Below are 18,244 nucleotides of genomic sequence, written 5' to 3'. Positions count from 1 at the left end.
CCCCGTACAGTAATATTGCTTCTGAAGAGAGCTCCTATCTAAGCTATAGTAATTTTCCTCTCGATTTGTTTTGAGGTTTTTCACTTAATCCTCTTTATGATTTAAAAATACATAACGAAGGAACAGAAAATTGCTCTCAAGTGGCTCACTTTTGTTGGTAATGTAAATGAAAGGCTATAGGCGTATTTAATATATAAGGAATCGGGGTCTATATGCTTCAAATTCACTTTAAAAAGTACACAAAACTGTCTGTGACTGACACGTAATTTAATGTTCAGCTGTAGATTTCTGCTAGTTTTCTTTAGCGCGTTTTTGAGGTTTCTTAACACGCACACTACAAACCCTGATCTTTTCCTAGCTTGAATCTTAGACGCTTGTATCTCAGACTTTTCATCACTGCGCTGAAGTCACGTTATGTCCACTCTGTCCTCTTGTGTCTGTGTCTTTGCCACGGGCGAAGTTTGGAGGCTGCAGTGACTCTGTGAATTGGCTGCAGCATGAATTTCGACAGTGCTACTGCTCTAGTTTTTCCAGTCTAGATCTGTCCGAGTTAATTACGTTACAACTGTCAGAAAGACCACTTTACTGGTCATTTGGGCAGCAACATTAATGCTCTCTGTGTGCTGAAAAATTTGAGCTTTCAAGGTTCAGTGCCCGAATTTCCGCGGGATGCTCTGATGTCCAGTTTGTGTCTCAATTTTGAGTGGGAGGACGGAAGAAAAGCTACGATTCTTTATGGTACATCTCCAGAGTTTCATCCTCTCCCTTCCCCGTCCTTTTTCTTTACCGCTTCCATTAAGACATCATCGTAGGGATGTGACCCGAGAGGAGTGAGACATTGGCATTAGACAAACGGGCCTCAGTTTACAGCTTCAGATTGATTTACACACTGACATTGAGAAGTTAACATACCCTTGGAGAGTTAATCCCTAATGTTGTCCGGGTCAGTAAATAAACGGAGAAAGAAAAGCCAAACTGGAGGAGTTTGCAGAAAATCTCATTCGTGCTAATTATTTCTCTCCCACCCCTCCCTTGTTAAAAGCTTTCCCACCCCTCCAATCAATTGCCACTTTAGTGAGCAGGAAGGGATGGAGGAAGTGCGAGCGTCATTAGCCTGATTGGGCCGATGTGGGAGACTGAAGGAGATGGAGTGAGTGAGGGAGTAAAAGAGGGAAAGGAGTCAGCTTGATCATCAGCACTTGGCCCATCAGAGCTTCTGTCATCAGGACAAGTGCTACGATCAAACGTGTTGGTTTGTGGTGCACCGTTGTGACTCCTCCTAGGCCCGGGAGAGGATCCTCCGTATGAGAAGCTGTTGCTGGATTTACTTTAGCCATCTTGCTCCCTCTATGGTAAAGACGGTCCGTCTCAACGCTGGACCGACGAGGAATTTCAGCTGAAATAGATGGTCCAAAAGTGTACACAGGAATGTTTACATCTGTTCTGAATGACCGCCGTGGCTGCAGACCTCAATCTTAAGTTAGTTCTTGCTCCCTACCAACTGCCACAATAGCTTCCATGTCGACTGGACTGAGAGATTCGTCGCTTGCTATTGATTGGTTAGAGCATAACCTTACCTAACAAGAAATCGGCTAACATAAGCACGAAGTCTGTCCTCAAAGGCACAAAAAGCAACTGCAGTGATAGTGTGAGGCATGGAAAAAACAGTGTTAAGAGTTCAAATCCTACTTAGCGTTACCACTGGGGCTGCACAATCAATCAAGATTTTATTTAAATCGTAGCTTGGCTTACTGCAATTATCAAATCATGTCCTGGCCTATACATGTCATTTTCGACAGACTTGATAAAACATCCTTTTTGGTACAGATCGCCGCAAAAATCCCACCATAATCATTTTAATATAATCTTCCACGTTCGTCCCTGCAGTGCTTTAGAAAAATTCAAATCAGTGTGTTTCAGAAGCTGTCAGACGAGCCGACAGGCGCTTCATTTGATGTTCAAAATGGCAGGCTAAATGTGACCAGTCCTCCGAGGTTGTGACAGCGTGACAATAATGTGCAGTTTGTAAAGCGGCCAACTGTCAGACGTGTATGTCTTCCCTTGTGTGGGACAGAGTTCAATTTTCTGTGCTCTCTCACTTAATGCAGTCCTCAGTGTAGCAATAATCGTTTGCATTCCCAGTTCTTTATGACAATAATAGTGCACCTTTTTCCAAATATTGGCTTTAGTGCCAGTAATCAGCCGAGCATTAAGTCTTTGGCTGTGCCTCCAAAGTCCTCGTCTCCTTGGCTGCTCAGGTCGAATACTTGAAGAAGCAAGTTAAGTGCGTCCACAATCACCTGATAAATGGCTGTTTTTAATGAGTTTATCAACCCTTGAGGATGGATGTTATTAATTTAGACTTTTGGCATTTGAATCCAAAATCTGTTTCAGTGAACCGGCCATGCAAGCGATGTTGACTAGAACTGAGACACACAAGATGGAATGAGAAGAAATTAGATGTGGAAATTAAAAGCACATTGGGGGAAAATGATCCTCCATTGTGGGCAGTGTTATTTTAATAAAGTGTAATGCAGCTTGACAAAAAGCCGCCACTTTCTCTCATCTTAGCAATCATAGCTTAGTGAGCAAAGTACAAAAGGCGTATCATTGGAACCTCCAAAATGGGCTTTAATCTAACCCAGAGTCCTCTTCCCTTCTCTCCACCAGCAAATACAAGGGCCCCGGCATTGTTGCTCACATGTCCTCATCAGACGATGCTTTTGTCACATAATCACACACCCGACACGAGAGTACAGCGAGTACACACTGCACTGAATTACCATCTTGTAATTGCGATCTATCAGACGTTGTTGTGAAGTGGTGCCCGATGAGCATGTTGCCGGCCCGGCTGCATTATCAGAGCTGAGGAAATGACAAGACTATTTATAGGGACTATTTATCCACTTATCCTGTTGTCGCCATTGTCCACGGGTGAGACCCGGCCCCGTCGGAGAGGTTGATCAATCAGCGCATCGGTTTGTACAGTATCTGATGTTTGCTGAAAGTGGACGGTGAAGTGGTGGATGTAGTGGAGGTAACATAGTGTTTCCAACATCGTGTTCAGCTTCTCAGTATGTTATAAGTCCAGTGAAGAGAGAATGGACATGTGGTTGTAGCTTTTAATGCACAGTACATTTTATTGTCCCCCATTTACCTGATTTATATCCGAGCTACAGATTTATTAAGCTGTTAAACTGGTAATCCGTTCAACTAGTGCCATTTTCATTATTTTAGTTAATTAAAGCATGATATTTTGTTTTGTAAATCCCCTGGTAAACATTTGTTTTTACACCAACAAGAATATTTCTTTGGTCAATTCACTTTTAACACCCTGATGAATAAAAATTAAGAATATTTATCCCTGAAATTACTATTTGTTGTTTGGTTGCTGTTGTATATGAAGTAAACTGAAAGCAAAGTGCAGGTGAATTTCTCTGTCATAAAAAAAGTCAAGGACACCGAGATGCATTGAGATACAAAGGACACTTCAATCTCAGTAACGTCGAGCAGTGAAAGGATTTATTACACCCTTTACTCTCTGTGTCTTCTGCAACATCAACAGCATGCGATGGGTTCGTTGCCTCCTCATGCATGAGCCAGCCAGTTATCTGCGAGTGTGTGTGTGTGTGTGTGTGTGTGTTGTTAATCTTTGCACTTCATTGTGTGGGTGTGAGTATTGTGAGTCGGTCTCAAAGTTTTATTAAAGGTTAAAGTTGATTATATAAAAAATACAGATTTCACATGTTTCTGATGAGCAAGTTCTGCAAAGTTAAAGGCTGGTGTTTTTCTATATTTGTATTTATTGCCTACAAATCCCATGAAACGACCAAAACCAACAGAATGCCTGTTTCTGAAGCAATGTGTCTCTTTTTGACTTTCAACCTGTGGATGGCACTCTGCTCTGAGCCTATTCATTCATACTTAAGACGTCAGTCTTTTAAAACCAATGTATACTTTAATTATCATGTCGTTTTTAGGTAATATTTTTCACATACTTTAAACACATTACATGCACAAATATTTTTGATGACGATACCTTCCATTGTTTTTTTCGTTTTTTAAAGAATCGTGAGGTAATTACTGATCGGGACATTTTGCATTTGAAAAGTAAAGTTAATGCTTTTTGGTGGGAAAAACTATGCAATGCAGACTGTTTCTACATTTCCTCAAACATACACAATTTCAGCATTTTTCTACTGTAATTTCTTTCTTTATTGGCCAACACATTCGCTGATACGATACGTCTCCAAACACCTGATCCAACCTAATATCAGCCAACATTTTCTTTTATTAGTATCTTTTGGGCACTGTTTGCCTTTATTGCCAGGTTCACAGTTGAAAGATAACCGGAAATGAAGGGATCGAGATGAGAAATGACATCCATCAACAAGGTCCCCGGGCTTTGTTCGAACCAGGGATGTTTCATTCATTTTTGGCACCTTAAGCCCTGACTTCTCATGTTTCTTTAAGCAGTGTTTGGATAACAATAGAGGTATTTGGCATGAAAAGAAAATGATAGAATATCACCTGCTTTATCTTGTTATTGTTTGCCGCCATCCAAGTCTTATAAATTGGAGAGAGAGCAGCAAAATAATTTACAGTTGATTAATGGTTGTGAAATATTTGTCGATGTTTTTTTTTATATGCGTCATTAAATTATGCAGCCTTGAACCACCGGCGCATTGTGTGTGCTGGACCTCTGGTGTGATCACAAACCACTCTGTGGAATTTTCAACCAAGTAATGAATAATTTACTGTGCTCCTAGAATTCATTTATTTTTTTGGCTGCGATGTGTCTGCCTCTGCTGAAGAAAGGCCGAGAGTCGGTACTCCTGAGAAATCACAAGTTGCCTTAACTACAAGTGCTGCGGTCTCGGTGCGGTCCAGAGTGTAGAGCCCCGGAGAGGCGGGCAGTAAGCCGACCATGAGTGAAGGCTGAGAGCTCTGGAGGACCCCCACGCCTGAAGCGCTCCTCAGCTCAGAGTTGTTTCTCTTCACTTTCCTCTTCACAAGGCAGGTGATGAAACTGAATGCCTGACGGTTTATCATGTGAAGAGCAGGAATCCATCAACTATTCACTTAATGCCAGTTGCAAAAATGAGGCAACTTGAGTTTATAAATGCTTTTAATTTTCTTCATTTTCAGTTCTTTTTTTCCTAAAATCAAGGTTACAAAAAGATCCAGTGGTGTAAAGGCTCATAATTGAGCGAAATTAAAAGATAAAAAAAACACACAAGGCTGGGAAATTGAATAGAGGACAATTGCAGTACAAGGGCAATTTGGCTATCTTTTTATATGTGCTTTCAGCGGGGTTTCTTTCGCTTCCATCTCACTCGCGTCGTCTTGCAGAGGCACTAAAGTGTGTCTCTCTCGTCTCTGACAGACAGCATAATGCATACAGATGGTGTCGTTATAATCCCCCAGAGGTTGTCTTAGTTCGTTCTCTGCCTTGTTTTTCTCCAGCGATGTCCCCTCCATCCATCGCTACCGTTGTTATTGTTGGATCGGTCCATACCTCTGAGGTGTTTCACCGGTTTCTTGCAGTGTGTGTGGAGACAAATGTGTCGGGGCGTTTGTTATCCAGCTCCGCCGTACAGTGGGACCACCAGTCCCCGTGTCACTCCAAGGTGTACAGGTGTGTGTCCATCAACCACGGCTGGATTTACAGATGAGGTTGTGGTTTGGGGTCAGAGGGTTTCTTTCTGTGAGATATTGTTTCCAGTTTATTAATGCTGTTGATGCATGCCGTATGTGTGATTCAGATATGGACCTTCTGACGCACAGGTTGCTACGTGCCGCTGTGCACACTAATGTCCATATATACCGCATCCGTTTATGCCTTTCTCCTCAATCTGCAGTCTGAAACGAACAAGAACTTGTGATTGCAGCTTACAGTCCAGTCTGTTTTGATTTTCACCTGAATAACAACTGAAACCTTTCGGAACATTTGTATGTGGGGGGAAAAAAAACATTGTGGCGTGAACATTCTTCTGTTCTGTTGTGCATAGTTTGGGTAATGAATATATGCATGCATACATTTCTCCAAATGCATGTATTTATAGGAATGAAGTGACCTTTTGCTATATAAGCTTATAATGCATGCAAACACTGGAAGGCACTTTATCGTGCGATGCAGCTTTACATCACTCTTAACAGCCCTGCGGTGAGGAAAACAACAAGTTTGGACTTTAAAATGCAACTGACCATTTTATTGTAAATTGGTGAGTTGGGCTCAATTGTTAAAAGAAATAGAAGCAAGGTATTCATGAATAGATTGAATTAAAAGGAAAGGCATTGCAACTAAAGACACTACACAATCCATGTGGAACGTGTTTGATATCTTGAGCATGTTTTACTTTTGCAGTAACACAATGGGGGCATGTCTGGAAAATCCACTTTGATCCCATTTGTTGCTGTGCTCGGGCACATTTCAGACTCGACGTGCTCGAGTCTCTGAGTATACATCTTTTTGTTGGGTGTAATGTGAATAATTAAGCCGGAGATGATAATGGACTGCGACAGTGAAAGGCCTCCATAATGACGGATGAGAACTCGGGGCATTGTCAGTAAGAGCACAGACGTGGAGATACAGCTGCATCACATTTAGAGCACACACCCAGACCTGTAATCGCAAATCCTTTAGATGCACATTAATATCAAGGCTTTTTTTTTTTATCTCCCTGTCATACACAGACACACTGTACAAAAGCCCATTTCCGTCTACAAAGAGTACATTTCTTTCTGACCCTCTCCTTCACAAACGCCCGACACAAGCAGTTACTCCAAGATGGACACTTATACACTCCCCCGCTCGTTATATTGATCCATGCTTACACAAGTATTAGCACTCACTTGGAATGATGTACATGTCTTCAGAAGCACAGAGCAGAAACACATCCACACACACACACACACAGTTTCTCATGTTGCTTGGTGAAACATACAACACACGCTAACACGCAAACCTCTCAGGATGACAACACACGCGTCCGCTTTGGGCTTTCCTCCATATCCAAACGGAGCCACTGATGTATTCATCCCAGTGTGTGTGATTTAACGAGGTCCAATCCGTCTCGTCATAAATCATATTAATAATCTTGAGCTTTCCATTGATTTTCATTTTTTTAAGCCATCCCAGTGCATTATTTGATATCTCCAGCCTTTGTTTCAGATTTAATGAACTCCAGACACACACACACACACACACACACACACACACACACACACACACACACACACACACACACACACACACACACACACACACACACACACACACACACATAAAGAAAACTCTTGAAACTACTTTTCCTTTTAGAAGTCTTTATTCATCTGTGTAGAAAAAAAGATGATAAATGGAATAGCATTTTGCACCCATTTTTATGTTTATACAGAAGAGTATTTTTTTTTTATTATCACGTCTGAGGGTGACATTTTTAATGGAAAAAGGATTTCTGCACAGAATGACAGGAAGCTTCAGTGCACTTAAAAAAAGAAAAAAACAAATGCTGCAAAAAATAAAAACAACCCTAAAAAAAAAACCCACACCGAGCTCGTCCAATATTACTGGTACACAGTAACACAGGTTGGAAAAGAGAAAGAGAGCTCTCTCTCCTTTTATATCACTAATCTCCATCCTTCCCTCTACGGCCTCACTCTTTAGTTGTCTGTACTCTCTCCTCGTCCTCTTTTGATCTCTGGCTGTTTGTTAGCGTTTTCCTTTGAAGTCCCTCCTCCCTATAAAGTATATTAGTGGGGTCAGTGAGAGGCAGAAAGCCGGTGCCGCTTCCCGCTTCATGCAGTGTTTATATGTTTGTTCGCCTGTTAAACTGCACAGTGTTGCGGTCAGGCTGTGATCCCTGTGTCCATGCTGTAGTGTGGCCTAAAGCTGGACGACCTAAGTAAAGGACATCTCTATGGAAGGCAAGTTTTAGACTTTTACTCAGGAGAATTTAAAAGATTTATTTTTATAATAATTGGAACGTGTATTTGTTTAAATTTGCCCAATTAACAGGAAGTTGAGAAAAAAAATGGACGACCTGAGTAAACTGATGGAGTCGACTTCCTACTCACAGAATGCATCAGATCAAGTTTGACATTTCAGTTGTTTTAAAGTACAATTTTTTTCATTTGACTTAAAATACTCAAAATTAAAATGCCCCGTCTCTATCACAACAATTTACTGGCCAGGGTGATGTTTTAAAATTGTGTGTTTCATCCAATATTCAGTCAACTGTCACAAGACTATGAAATACTCACAATTGGGAATCTAAAACTGAAGGAAATATTTAGCAATTATGCTTAGAAAATGACTTCAATGATTAATCATTCATCAAAATAGTTGTAGATTGATTTTCTTACGATTTGGTTTAATAGACTAATCGTTTCGTCTCAGCTCTCACTTTAATATCTCTAGTTTTAAAGCCATTCTGTTAGTAGTAGTAGTAGTAGTTCCAACTTCCACCAAAATATTATTAGCTGCTAAAACTTCTTTTCAATTAAGAAGATTTAACCAGGCTCTAGATGATAAAGAGTTACTATTATAAGATGTATGATTAGATTTCTCCCACTTCATTTGCAAAGGAAATTTAATAATGAGACCAGACCACCAAAGAAATTGGGTGAATGGGTACATACTTTTTCTTACTTCTGTCGGGGAGGTTTTTAATAGCCGTTCTTCTTGAGCTACTCGTTTGTCCTACGGTCTCGTCAATCATTTGATTGTCTTGCTCTTCTCTGTGTGTTCCTACAAACATTGGCATGTAAACGGGTCCATTTTATGATGAAGATACATGACGCATAAGGTTGAGTCTTTCACTTGTAATGATCACAGGCAACTGAATCAGTTCTTGTAGGAAACGTGCAGCTGAGTGTAGTAGTGGATACACTGGTGGTAAAACTTAAGCCATTTTTTGAATTATGATGTCACATTATTACAGTTGACACCCCTCTTCTTTACCCTTCTCGATCCCCCATCTTCTTTTCCTTTTGTCTGCTTTTTTTTTACCTCCTGCCGCTGAATTTGTCACACGCCCTTTTTTCACTTATCGTCCTTTTTTCCTTCATTTTCTGTCCTCGCTCTTTGCGTTAAGCCATCACACCTCTCTCAAGGCCTCCATCCACCAAACAGCACTCCTCTCCCCTTGTCTTATGTTCTGTTCTAACCACCCATCTATCCATCACCCCCCCACTCTCTCTCTCTCTCTCTCTCCCTCTCATTAGTCTCCCCATGCTGTGGTTTGTCTCCTGTCTCTGTCAGAACTCTTATCACAGCTGTCAGCTCCCTTGGCGAGAACAAAGTCCTATGCTCACGGCACCACAAAAGACACAAGAGAAATAAAAGGAAAGAGCCTCCGCCAGAAAAAAAAAGAGGCTGAAAGGAGGCAAAATTAAAAAAGGGAGTAAACCAGAGGAAGAGAGGGGGCTAGGAACACATCTTTTCATGTCAACCATGATGCATTGTCATCTGTGGGTTATAACAACCATTGATTTCTCCCTCTGTCATCCCTTTTATCTATACAGCACAGAGCTTACAGTTGGTAGGAAGATATGAGAGCTATCTCTATACACATCAAGTGTCTTTTCCTCATAAATATATCTCCTGCTAAATCAACTAAGCCTAGTATATCAACCTCAAATAAGTTACTGTGTATTATTATGAGCTGAGAAGAACAGTAGGTTTGAAAGACACTGAGATATCCAAAAGGGAAAACGTAACCATTTATAACTACAAGAAGGGCTGAAAGAAGGATCTACTGTATAATGTAGTATACAGTAGTAGAGTATAGTAGGACTGTTACTTCTGTAACTCAATAGCAATGTCCAATCAACAAGCTGAAATCAGTCTTTTCTACATAGCAAACCAATCAGAATTGAACCAGCAGAGGCACAGAGGGTACTTTGGAAACCAAGGACAACATGGCCACCAGCCAAGGGGTCGTCATCATAGAAATGGCTCCCGGCATTCGTGGCTCAGATAGTGTGTCCCTGTATCATCACGTGTAGGTATAATCTATGTCGGGGATGCCACCCTCTCTGTAGCCACGGTTGGTACCATAAGTGGCATGATGGTGGCTGGTTTGGCTGAGGATGGTGCCATTGAGGCTGCCGGCTCCGTGGCTGCTCCGGTAGGTCCCGTTAGCTTGGGAGGAAGAGGAAGAAGAGGGGAAAATGGTGTGGATGTAGGTGACATCCTCCAGCTTAGGCTGCAGGGGCTGATGGGCCATAGCTGTCATCTGAAACCCTGCAGGAGGGGCCCTGATCTCTAAGATGGAAGTGTCTTTCTTGGTGCCTGACTCCACATAGTCATCATAATGTTTTCCACCCCGGCCCCTGCTGTATGTGCCTGAGTCCCCGGACACGTAACTTGTTCTCTGTCCATACCAGCAGAAGATGCCAAAGATTAACAGCAGGCTTACTAATGCTGTGGCACCCCCTATGATCCCAGCCAATGGCAGGGCTGTTAGTTCTGAGTCCTGTCCCTCTTTATCTGAACCCTCCCCTCCTGTGCTGACCAGAGCTTCTCCAGTTTCTATCTGAGCGCAGGACGGTGTCAAGTCTTTACTGTCTGTGTCCATGCTGCCAACTCGAGATATACCCATGCTGGAACCCCCAAAGGAGGATTCCTGTTGTAGTGGCAGCAGACAGATGAGGTAATGGGAGCGTGGGGTAAGCTGGGTAAGGAGGTACTGCCTCCTCTCTCCAGGTACCAGAGTCTCTGTTATGGAGCCAAGAGCTGCACTGCTACCCAACCTCAGCCACGACAAGCGGAAGGAGGGTGCCGGCGTTGGGCACAGCCAGCTCACCAGTACACTTTCCGAAGAGAGAGGTTTTACAGTCAGCTCCAGGGCCTCTCCAGACACCTGTCCCCCTTCACCAGGAGGCAGAGGCATAACAAGGCCCGGCCGCTTGGCTCGCAGGGTGAAGAGGGAACCTTGTGTGGGGACCAGCAGGGAGGTAGTGGTGGTGCTGCCATGGGGGACTGAAGCCACTGCTTGGCCCCCTCCAACACCATCTTCACCTCCTCCTCCATCTTTTTCTGCTGGGTTCATCCCCATTCCAGTACTGGGACCAGCAGCAGGGCCTTCACACTGCTCCATCAGGGAGGATAGTTCTCTGAGGGCCTGTCCCCTTACAGGCTCGGGCCCCTGACAGGTCAGACCCCTGACTGTCACCGCTGCCCCCCGGCTGTGCAGCCATGCGTGGAGCCAGCGAAGGTTGCAGCTACAGTACCAGGGGTTTCCCCGCAGCAGTAGCAGCTCCAGGCTTTCTGTGTCCTTCAGAAGTCCTCGTGGCAGGGTGGTCAGATTGTTTCCTGACAGGTCCAGCCTCTGTAGTCGCCGCATCCCGTCCAGCGCCCCCCGTGGTATGTGAGTCATTCCGTTGTCTTGCAAATGGAGTCGCACAAGGTGAGCGGAAGGCAGGTAGACTGGCGGAGACTGCAGCGCATTCCTCACCAGTGACAGCTCAGTCAGGTTGGAGAGACGGGAGAAGGTGTCATCTGCAATGCGCGTGTTGGCCAGCAGGTTCCCATCCAGGACCAAGCGTCGCAGGGAGGAGAGCCCACGGAAGGCGTGTGTGGGGATCGTGCTGATTCGATTGTCGTCCAGTCGTAACTCTTCCAAGGATGCCGGCAAGCCTGCGGGGATGCTTGATAGGTGGTTCCGAGACAGAAACAGTAGTCGAAGCCGTGGAGTCCCAGAAAACGCTCGCTCCTGGATGCTAACTGTGGATATAGAGTTATCATCCAGGTGCAAACGTTCTAGTAATGGTAGTTTGGCCAAAGCTGATCTCGGTAACGTTCGTATATTATTATCCTGCAAATGGAGCTCACGTAACGAAGGCGGGAGGTGTATAGGGAATTCATCCAACTGGTTGGCATACAGGTAAATCACTCGTATGGAAGTGCTGCGTTCCAGTGAGGGAGGCAGGCCAGCGTTACTCAGCCGGTTGCTCTGCAAGTAGAGGATGGCAGCCATTAATGGTAGTGGAGGAATTATACTGAGGCCACGGTCGTTGCAGTAGACAAAACCCTCATCACAGCGACACACCGAGGGACAAACAATGCCCTCGTCTCCCTCGCCCGTCTCCATGGCAATTGCCGCTGCCGCCAGTTCCAGCACCTCAGCCAATAAAGTGAGGCACAGGAGGAGCAGAAAGAGCCAATCGCGGAGCTCGGCAATACTCTCAGCTGCCATGTTGGTGCTCAGCTCCTGATTGAAAGACAGAAAAAGGGAAACTGGATTAAAACAACTACAAAGGCTTCAACTCACTGGTTCTAAATCAAAGTCACTTTTACATTTAAAAGAGAAAGTAGAGAGAGTTGAATATAGTGCAGGACAAACCACATCTAATGTGCTGTAATTTGTACCTGATGTTATGTTTCTATCTCAAGTGAAGAAGATTTGGGGATTGAATGGGCAGACATACTTTATAGGGGCTGTCTAGTATTATATGGGTCAGAGCGACCAAGCAGAAGACAAACGGACACTTAGAGGCAGAAAGTGCGGTGAAGGGTGGAGTGAGCAGGCGAGGAAGATTACAAGAATTGGTAAAAGGATGACAAAGATGGAGAAAATTGGACGGTGACATTTTTTTTTCAAGGAGATTAACTCAAACGGAGTGAGTGACATGAAACTAAAATGGAGGAGAGATCGGGGAGAAGGAAATCAGATTAATTGCCCACAGTGTTGTTGATTTCTTTGAAGACAGTGGTGAACTTGTTGTGACTGCACTATATTTGACCTTCGTATTAAACTACGAAGCGAATACATGTTTGACGTTGTGACCAAAAACACACAACAAGAAATGCACACACAAATAAGTAAACCTACACAAAACAGTCTCAGCACAAGCTGACATGTATAATGCATGTTTTCTCTCGGTTGTTATTGTTCGTGAAATTTCTATAAATTATTCAGGCAAGTGGTCTTGAAATCCCCAGAAATGTTTTAGTGAGATATTTTACAGAGAAGCATTTTTCTGCAACATTAATACGTTCCTCGGCCTGTGTTTTATGACTCGTCTTCTAGTGAATTCCTGACACCAACATCAATAACATGAATTTACAATTCAGATAAAATGATCTCTGTGCTCTCACTTTCACGTCATACTATTTATAGAATATGAACAATGTACAGTAGTGAAAGTTGTGGAAATTACATTGTGGCGTACTCTTGTTTGAATCCTTTCTTTTTGGTGGCCTCGGGCTAGAAAATGTGCCCTGATGTGAAATGCCTGACATGATTTGACAGCACATTTGATAAACAAATCCTCTAAAGGCAAGTCATCGTCGTCGTCGTCGTCCCCCCACCCCACCCCACTCCACCCTCCCCTTCTGCGCACACACCCATGCATGTGTATGTGTGTTTTTTCGTATGTGAACTCAGTGATAGATGCAAAATGGCCCCTTGGCTGCAGTCAAAATCCATGCAAAGCAAACAAGAGATGGCAACAATAGATGAGATTGGGGGGAGGGGGGGGGGGGGGGGGGGGGGGGGGAGTTGGAGAGAGATGGAGAGTTGGACAGTCAGTCAGTGGAGGAGAGAGGAAATGAGTTTCTGGCAGTGAAGACTCAAGTCCGTATCAGCTGAGTTTGCTGCAAAAAGAAGAATGGTGTTGTTTTTGCTTGTAAAATGGGTTTAAAAAATAGCTGTGTGTGTGTGTGTGTGTGTGTGTGTGTGTGTGTGTGTGTGTGTGTGTGTGTGTGTGTGTGTGTGTGTGTGTGTGTGTGTGTGTGTGTGTGTGTGTGTGTGTGTGAGAGAAAGAAAGAGAACGAGATCAGCATCAACAACAACCAGCCCCTGTCTCAGCTCGACACAGGTAGTATTTGATTTTTAAGGGTAAAAAAGACTGTCTGTGCTTTGCAATTCGGCACGGACCCAGATTTTATTTTTCTCTTTACTTAATGGTATTTTTAGCTTAAATCTTAAAACTATTTCCAAGCGTCGCCAGCATTTGAGAGACAGAGAACGTAAGGGAGAGGAACATATGCACACAAGAGGGAGTGTCAAGGTAGGAGCTGAGACCATATTGGGAATGCTTTATGAATATCAACTAGCATATGCTTTGGTGCTACACTATCCCCGCTTCCCTTTCATAAATACCTCTTGGCACAAACCTGTATGAGTGTTTTTTGCCGACATGCCAAGGTTTCCTATCGAAACGTCCTCTTAATGATCCGTACATTTTCTGTCTTCTCTCCCTTCCTGCCTCGTTCTCTCACTCTCTCAAACTGCCGCTCTCCCTTAAGTCGCTCTCCCCTTCACTGTGTCTTTATCTTTCACGCCATCTACCTCTCCCATCCGCCCACCACCTCCACCACCACCTCCACCACCCCTTCATAATCTTTCATTATATTCACTCTCAGGTTTGTTTACAGAAGCAGTCGTCCTCTCCTCCCCTCTCTGTTTTTTCTCCTTCTAATCCTTTTTTATCGTTTCCTCTCCAGTTGTCTGTGGATTCCTGCACACTGAGATTGGATCAATCAGCCTCCTGCCCAGACCTCCTCTCTCCCTCATGGCGACTTAGTTTCTCTTTTTCATTTAGATGCAGCAGAGACCCCCTACCTCTTATTTTTCCCCACCTTCTCTTTCTCACTCCCTCTCGTCCTCAGCTTTCTCGCCTCCGCATTCGCCTTCCTCTCCCTTTGCGGCGCCCCCCCCCCCCCCCCCAATGTTTCAATCATCTTCTGAAATAAAAGCCTTTGTGTGAGCACAGAGCCAGTGCGTGTGTGTGTGTGTCTCCCCCCCCCCCCCACCTATCATGTAGCTGAAAGCGAGATGTAAGTGTGGTGTTCTTCACTGCGGAGAATGCAGGAAGAAAGTGTGTTTTTGCGTGTAAGGTCTGATCGACCCAGGCTGTGATTGCAGAGGGCTTGCTAACCTGCTCAGTCTCTGTGCCCTTCACGTCAGCCGCAGCTTTGTTTTCCCCGTATCACAGGTTTTGTGGAGAGGAGTATATAGCGTGTCCGTATGTGTGATTGAGGACGTAGCCGCGGATCTCCGTGTGTTGGCGCAGTTTCTTTCTGTCTTCTTTGAATCGTTCACAAGTGCAGCCTTGCTCCTCGGGGCCGTTGAATCTTCCTCAGCTTGGGTGAATGATGGTAGGGATGATGATAGCCTGTACTCCAGGGCTGCGCAAGTAGCAACACCAGCATGGCTCAAAGCCGCCTCGGCACCCACATCTGTGTGTTGTGTGTGTGTGTGTGTGTGTGTGTGTCCTACTGCCAAGCTCTCTCTCTCTCTCTGGGGTAAGGGGCTTTTAGGCCTGCCAACTCAAGTCATCTTCAACGAGCGTCCAGGGGGCCTAATTCTGAACCCACCGCTCCACACCCAGATGCTACAGTTGGGCAGACAGTCAGTCAGAAGATGGTTGAGGGCTCAAGGGTCCTTCTTCGAAGTTAAAAGCAATCCTGGATACTCTTGCAAGCAGTGGGTCATGCAAAAATAGTTCAGTGCCGTGTTGCACTTGCTTCTAATAACCAGGTAGTGTTTTTTAATTAATGAGCTGCAAGGAGAGAATAAGTGGGATTTCCACAGCTCAGAAAAATCCAGCAATAGAGTCTTTGCAATTATTAGTTGTATTATAACAATTATTACAACATCAATTTCGCAGTTCAGTGATGGTAATGAGTATGTTTGAGGCGGTGATGGACAGTTTGGACCGGTGCAGGCTGTAAGAGTTTGATTCAGAGGCTTCTCTCTCCTTCCCTTTCTGCCTCACTCTCCTCTGTTGAATGTTTAATCGCTTCCTTTTCAGTTCACACAGATGATGTTCAGAGGCTGTATGTCGTTGGCTCTGAGCGGCGCTGGGATGACCGGTCACGTGGCTTAAGTGTGAAAAGTTCCCCCACAGGTCAGCAGAAATGGGCCGCTGTCGAGTATCCTCAAGGTAGACTTCACTGCTGTTTGCTTCAGCAGGACAGCTGGCTGAGTGTCGCTGAGCACCACCCTAACAGGAGAAAGCAGACAAATACGGTTTTAAAAATCTTTTACTCGGAGATGCAGTGAATCTGAGGAACAAGGTATTTGAGAAATTCAGAACATGTGGAAAGTCCTTCTCTACCACACACACACACAGATCAAAAATGGTCCAAAAGTGCAAAACCAGACCCTGTCCATTTTGAGCCCTTTAACTCGATTTTATTATTTAGTTGGCACATTTTTTTAAGGGTTCAATGGCAAGAATAATACATAATATTGCCCGAATAGGTCCGTAAGCCTCTGAAATCTGTCATGGATCTTCTATACTTCAACTTGGAAAAATATTGAAATATTGGCACAGTAGTTTTTATGTCTTATACGTGTTTATTGCTAAAATAAATAAGAATAAAGGTGCTTTTATGGGGCTGCATAAATGAAATGCTTTGCTGTCTTTTTTTTTTTTACCAGCTGTCTTTTAGTGACGCCAGGATGTGCTTTTAGATTTCAATGTTGGCACAGTATGGAATACTAAAAGGTACGGGCTAAATAATTATCCCCATCAGAACGGTTATGCCTTTTAAAATTAAGTACCTAGTGAAAATACCTCCTGAAGGTCAGAGCTCCATATGCGCAACACTAAGCTCCCAACGGACACAACCCTCCCATTAAGGTAACTCCATGTTTTGTATCTTTTCTTTTCTTTCCTTTCTTCAAACAAAGCTTTTGAGCTTTCATTAACCACCATGCGTTAAGTGCCTGTATCTTGTGTGCAGAATCAAACCCCCCCGAGTGAAAACTGGCTTAAGAAATATAAGGTTTTCATCAGGCATACTGAGTGTACAGAGACAGATTCATCAAGGCCATTAACTGCTCCGCTGCTCACATTCGCCTGTTCACTTCATCCCAGAGTAAGTAGACTACATAACCAACTGGGAAATTATCATGCAGTTTGCTTAAACACAAATGGAGACAAATAGAGACGTCCTCATTTTCATTTTCAAAGGACACATGCTGCAGCGGAGAACAAGTTGGTCAACAGCCTCGTGTCCGTGCCTGGAGGTTTGCTTGAAAGGGTGTTTTTTAAAATCATCCATGAATTGTGCATCATGTATCCTAAACTCTGAGACACAGAGTTTGTGTTTCTATTTTAGGTTTGCTGTTTTAACTGGTTCCACAAATGGAAAGGAATGTGTTTAATTGGGTGTACAGTTTAGTAGGGTAGCTGGTGTGGGACGAAGTTGTGCAGCGTGCGGTGAGATAAACTGTCCTTTTTAATAAAACAGCTCCAGACTGATATCCAGTTTGTGGCGTAGTAAACTGATTTATATGTGCGGAGTGCGGCTAACATGCGTAATGAAAACGGCCCGAGATGGGAGAGAATGCTAAATAGACATTGTTTGCAAAATGCATCGACTTAGTGATTGGCATTTAAGGAGAAACGAGACAATGGTCGGTTCAAGGACAGTCTAGATGTATACAGAGCTTTATGTTTGGCGCTGTAGGAGCATTACAAATTGCTATACCCTTTTTATTCCATCCCTTTGTAATTCATGGATTGATACGTCTAATACTTCAAACTCCTCTCATGTTGGTATTTTGGAGGGCAAGGCTTTTAAGTGGCTTTGAAGTCAAATCATAATTCGAATGAAGACTTTTAATTGGATGTCATCAGTCATGTATTAAAAGCAGACGTCACCTTTAATGACGGTAACTGTCGTTTTAAAACAAGTCCCCCTTAATTGGTTGCAATGTCTGGTCCAGCACTACCCGTACACTCGGCACTAATCTTTGCCTACCGCAGGCAAAATGTCTGCCTGCATTGGACAAGACGTGAATATTGAACATCAGCAGCATTTCAACAGCGCCCTGCCATCACCCATTAGACATCAATATGTGAAGCTCTATCTGTATAATGTCGAGGCTGTCCTCAAAAACCTTTTGTGATGGATTTTCAGAGGCCTGGCTATAGGGGAGTGAGATGGGGAAGAGGAGACGAAGGCAATAGGGAGCATTAGGGAGCACGTCTTAGAGCAGAGAGTTAGGAGAGCAAAGCTAGACTCTAGTCATTTAGGAGAGGGGAGTATCGAGGAAGGTCAAAGAAAAGGTACAGAAAGTTACCGACTTCTGTTCGTCATAACCGTGTTTCAGCACATTGCTGAAGCAAAGGCACAGGTTTTCAAAGGAAATATCTCCCTTATTAATTGTATTACATTAATACATCATCTGAATTTAGAAGTTAACCTCCAAGAAGGAGATTACAAAAGCTGTTAATGGTGAATGGATGCACCTTGACATGGAACCAGCCATCTTTCGCTGGA

The 18,244-nt window shown here is 43.8% G+C and overlaps 2 protein-coding genes across 3 annotated transcripts in view; one reads left to right on the top strand and one right to left on the bottom strand.

Moving 5' to 3' along the window:
• Window positions 1–18,244, top strand: part of macrod1 (mono-ADP ribosylhydrolase 1) — a 93,611-nt gene that overhangs the window by 11,003 nt on the left and 64,364 nt on the right. The window lies entirely within an intron of this gene.
• flrt1b (fibronectin leucine rich transmembrane protein 1b) lies at window positions 9,999–12,200 on the bottom strand (the record flags this gene model as incomplete). The annotated part of the gene is made up of 1 exon (XM_079167625.1): window positions 9,999–12,200. One exon carries the CDS (start codon window positions 12,198–12,200, stop codon window positions 9,999–10,001), a length of 2,202 nt encoding a protein of 733 aa, XP_079023751.1.

Source organism: Pholis gunnellus (genome assembly GCF_910591455.1).
Source record: "Pholis gunnellus genome assembly, chromosome: 10".
Classification (NCBI taxonomy): Eukaryota; Metazoa; Chordata; class Actinopteri; order Perciformes; family Pholidae; genus Pholis; species Pholis gunnellus.
Note: the sequence above shows the minus strand (reverse complement) of the source record. Positions and strands in the feature narration are given on the sequence as shown.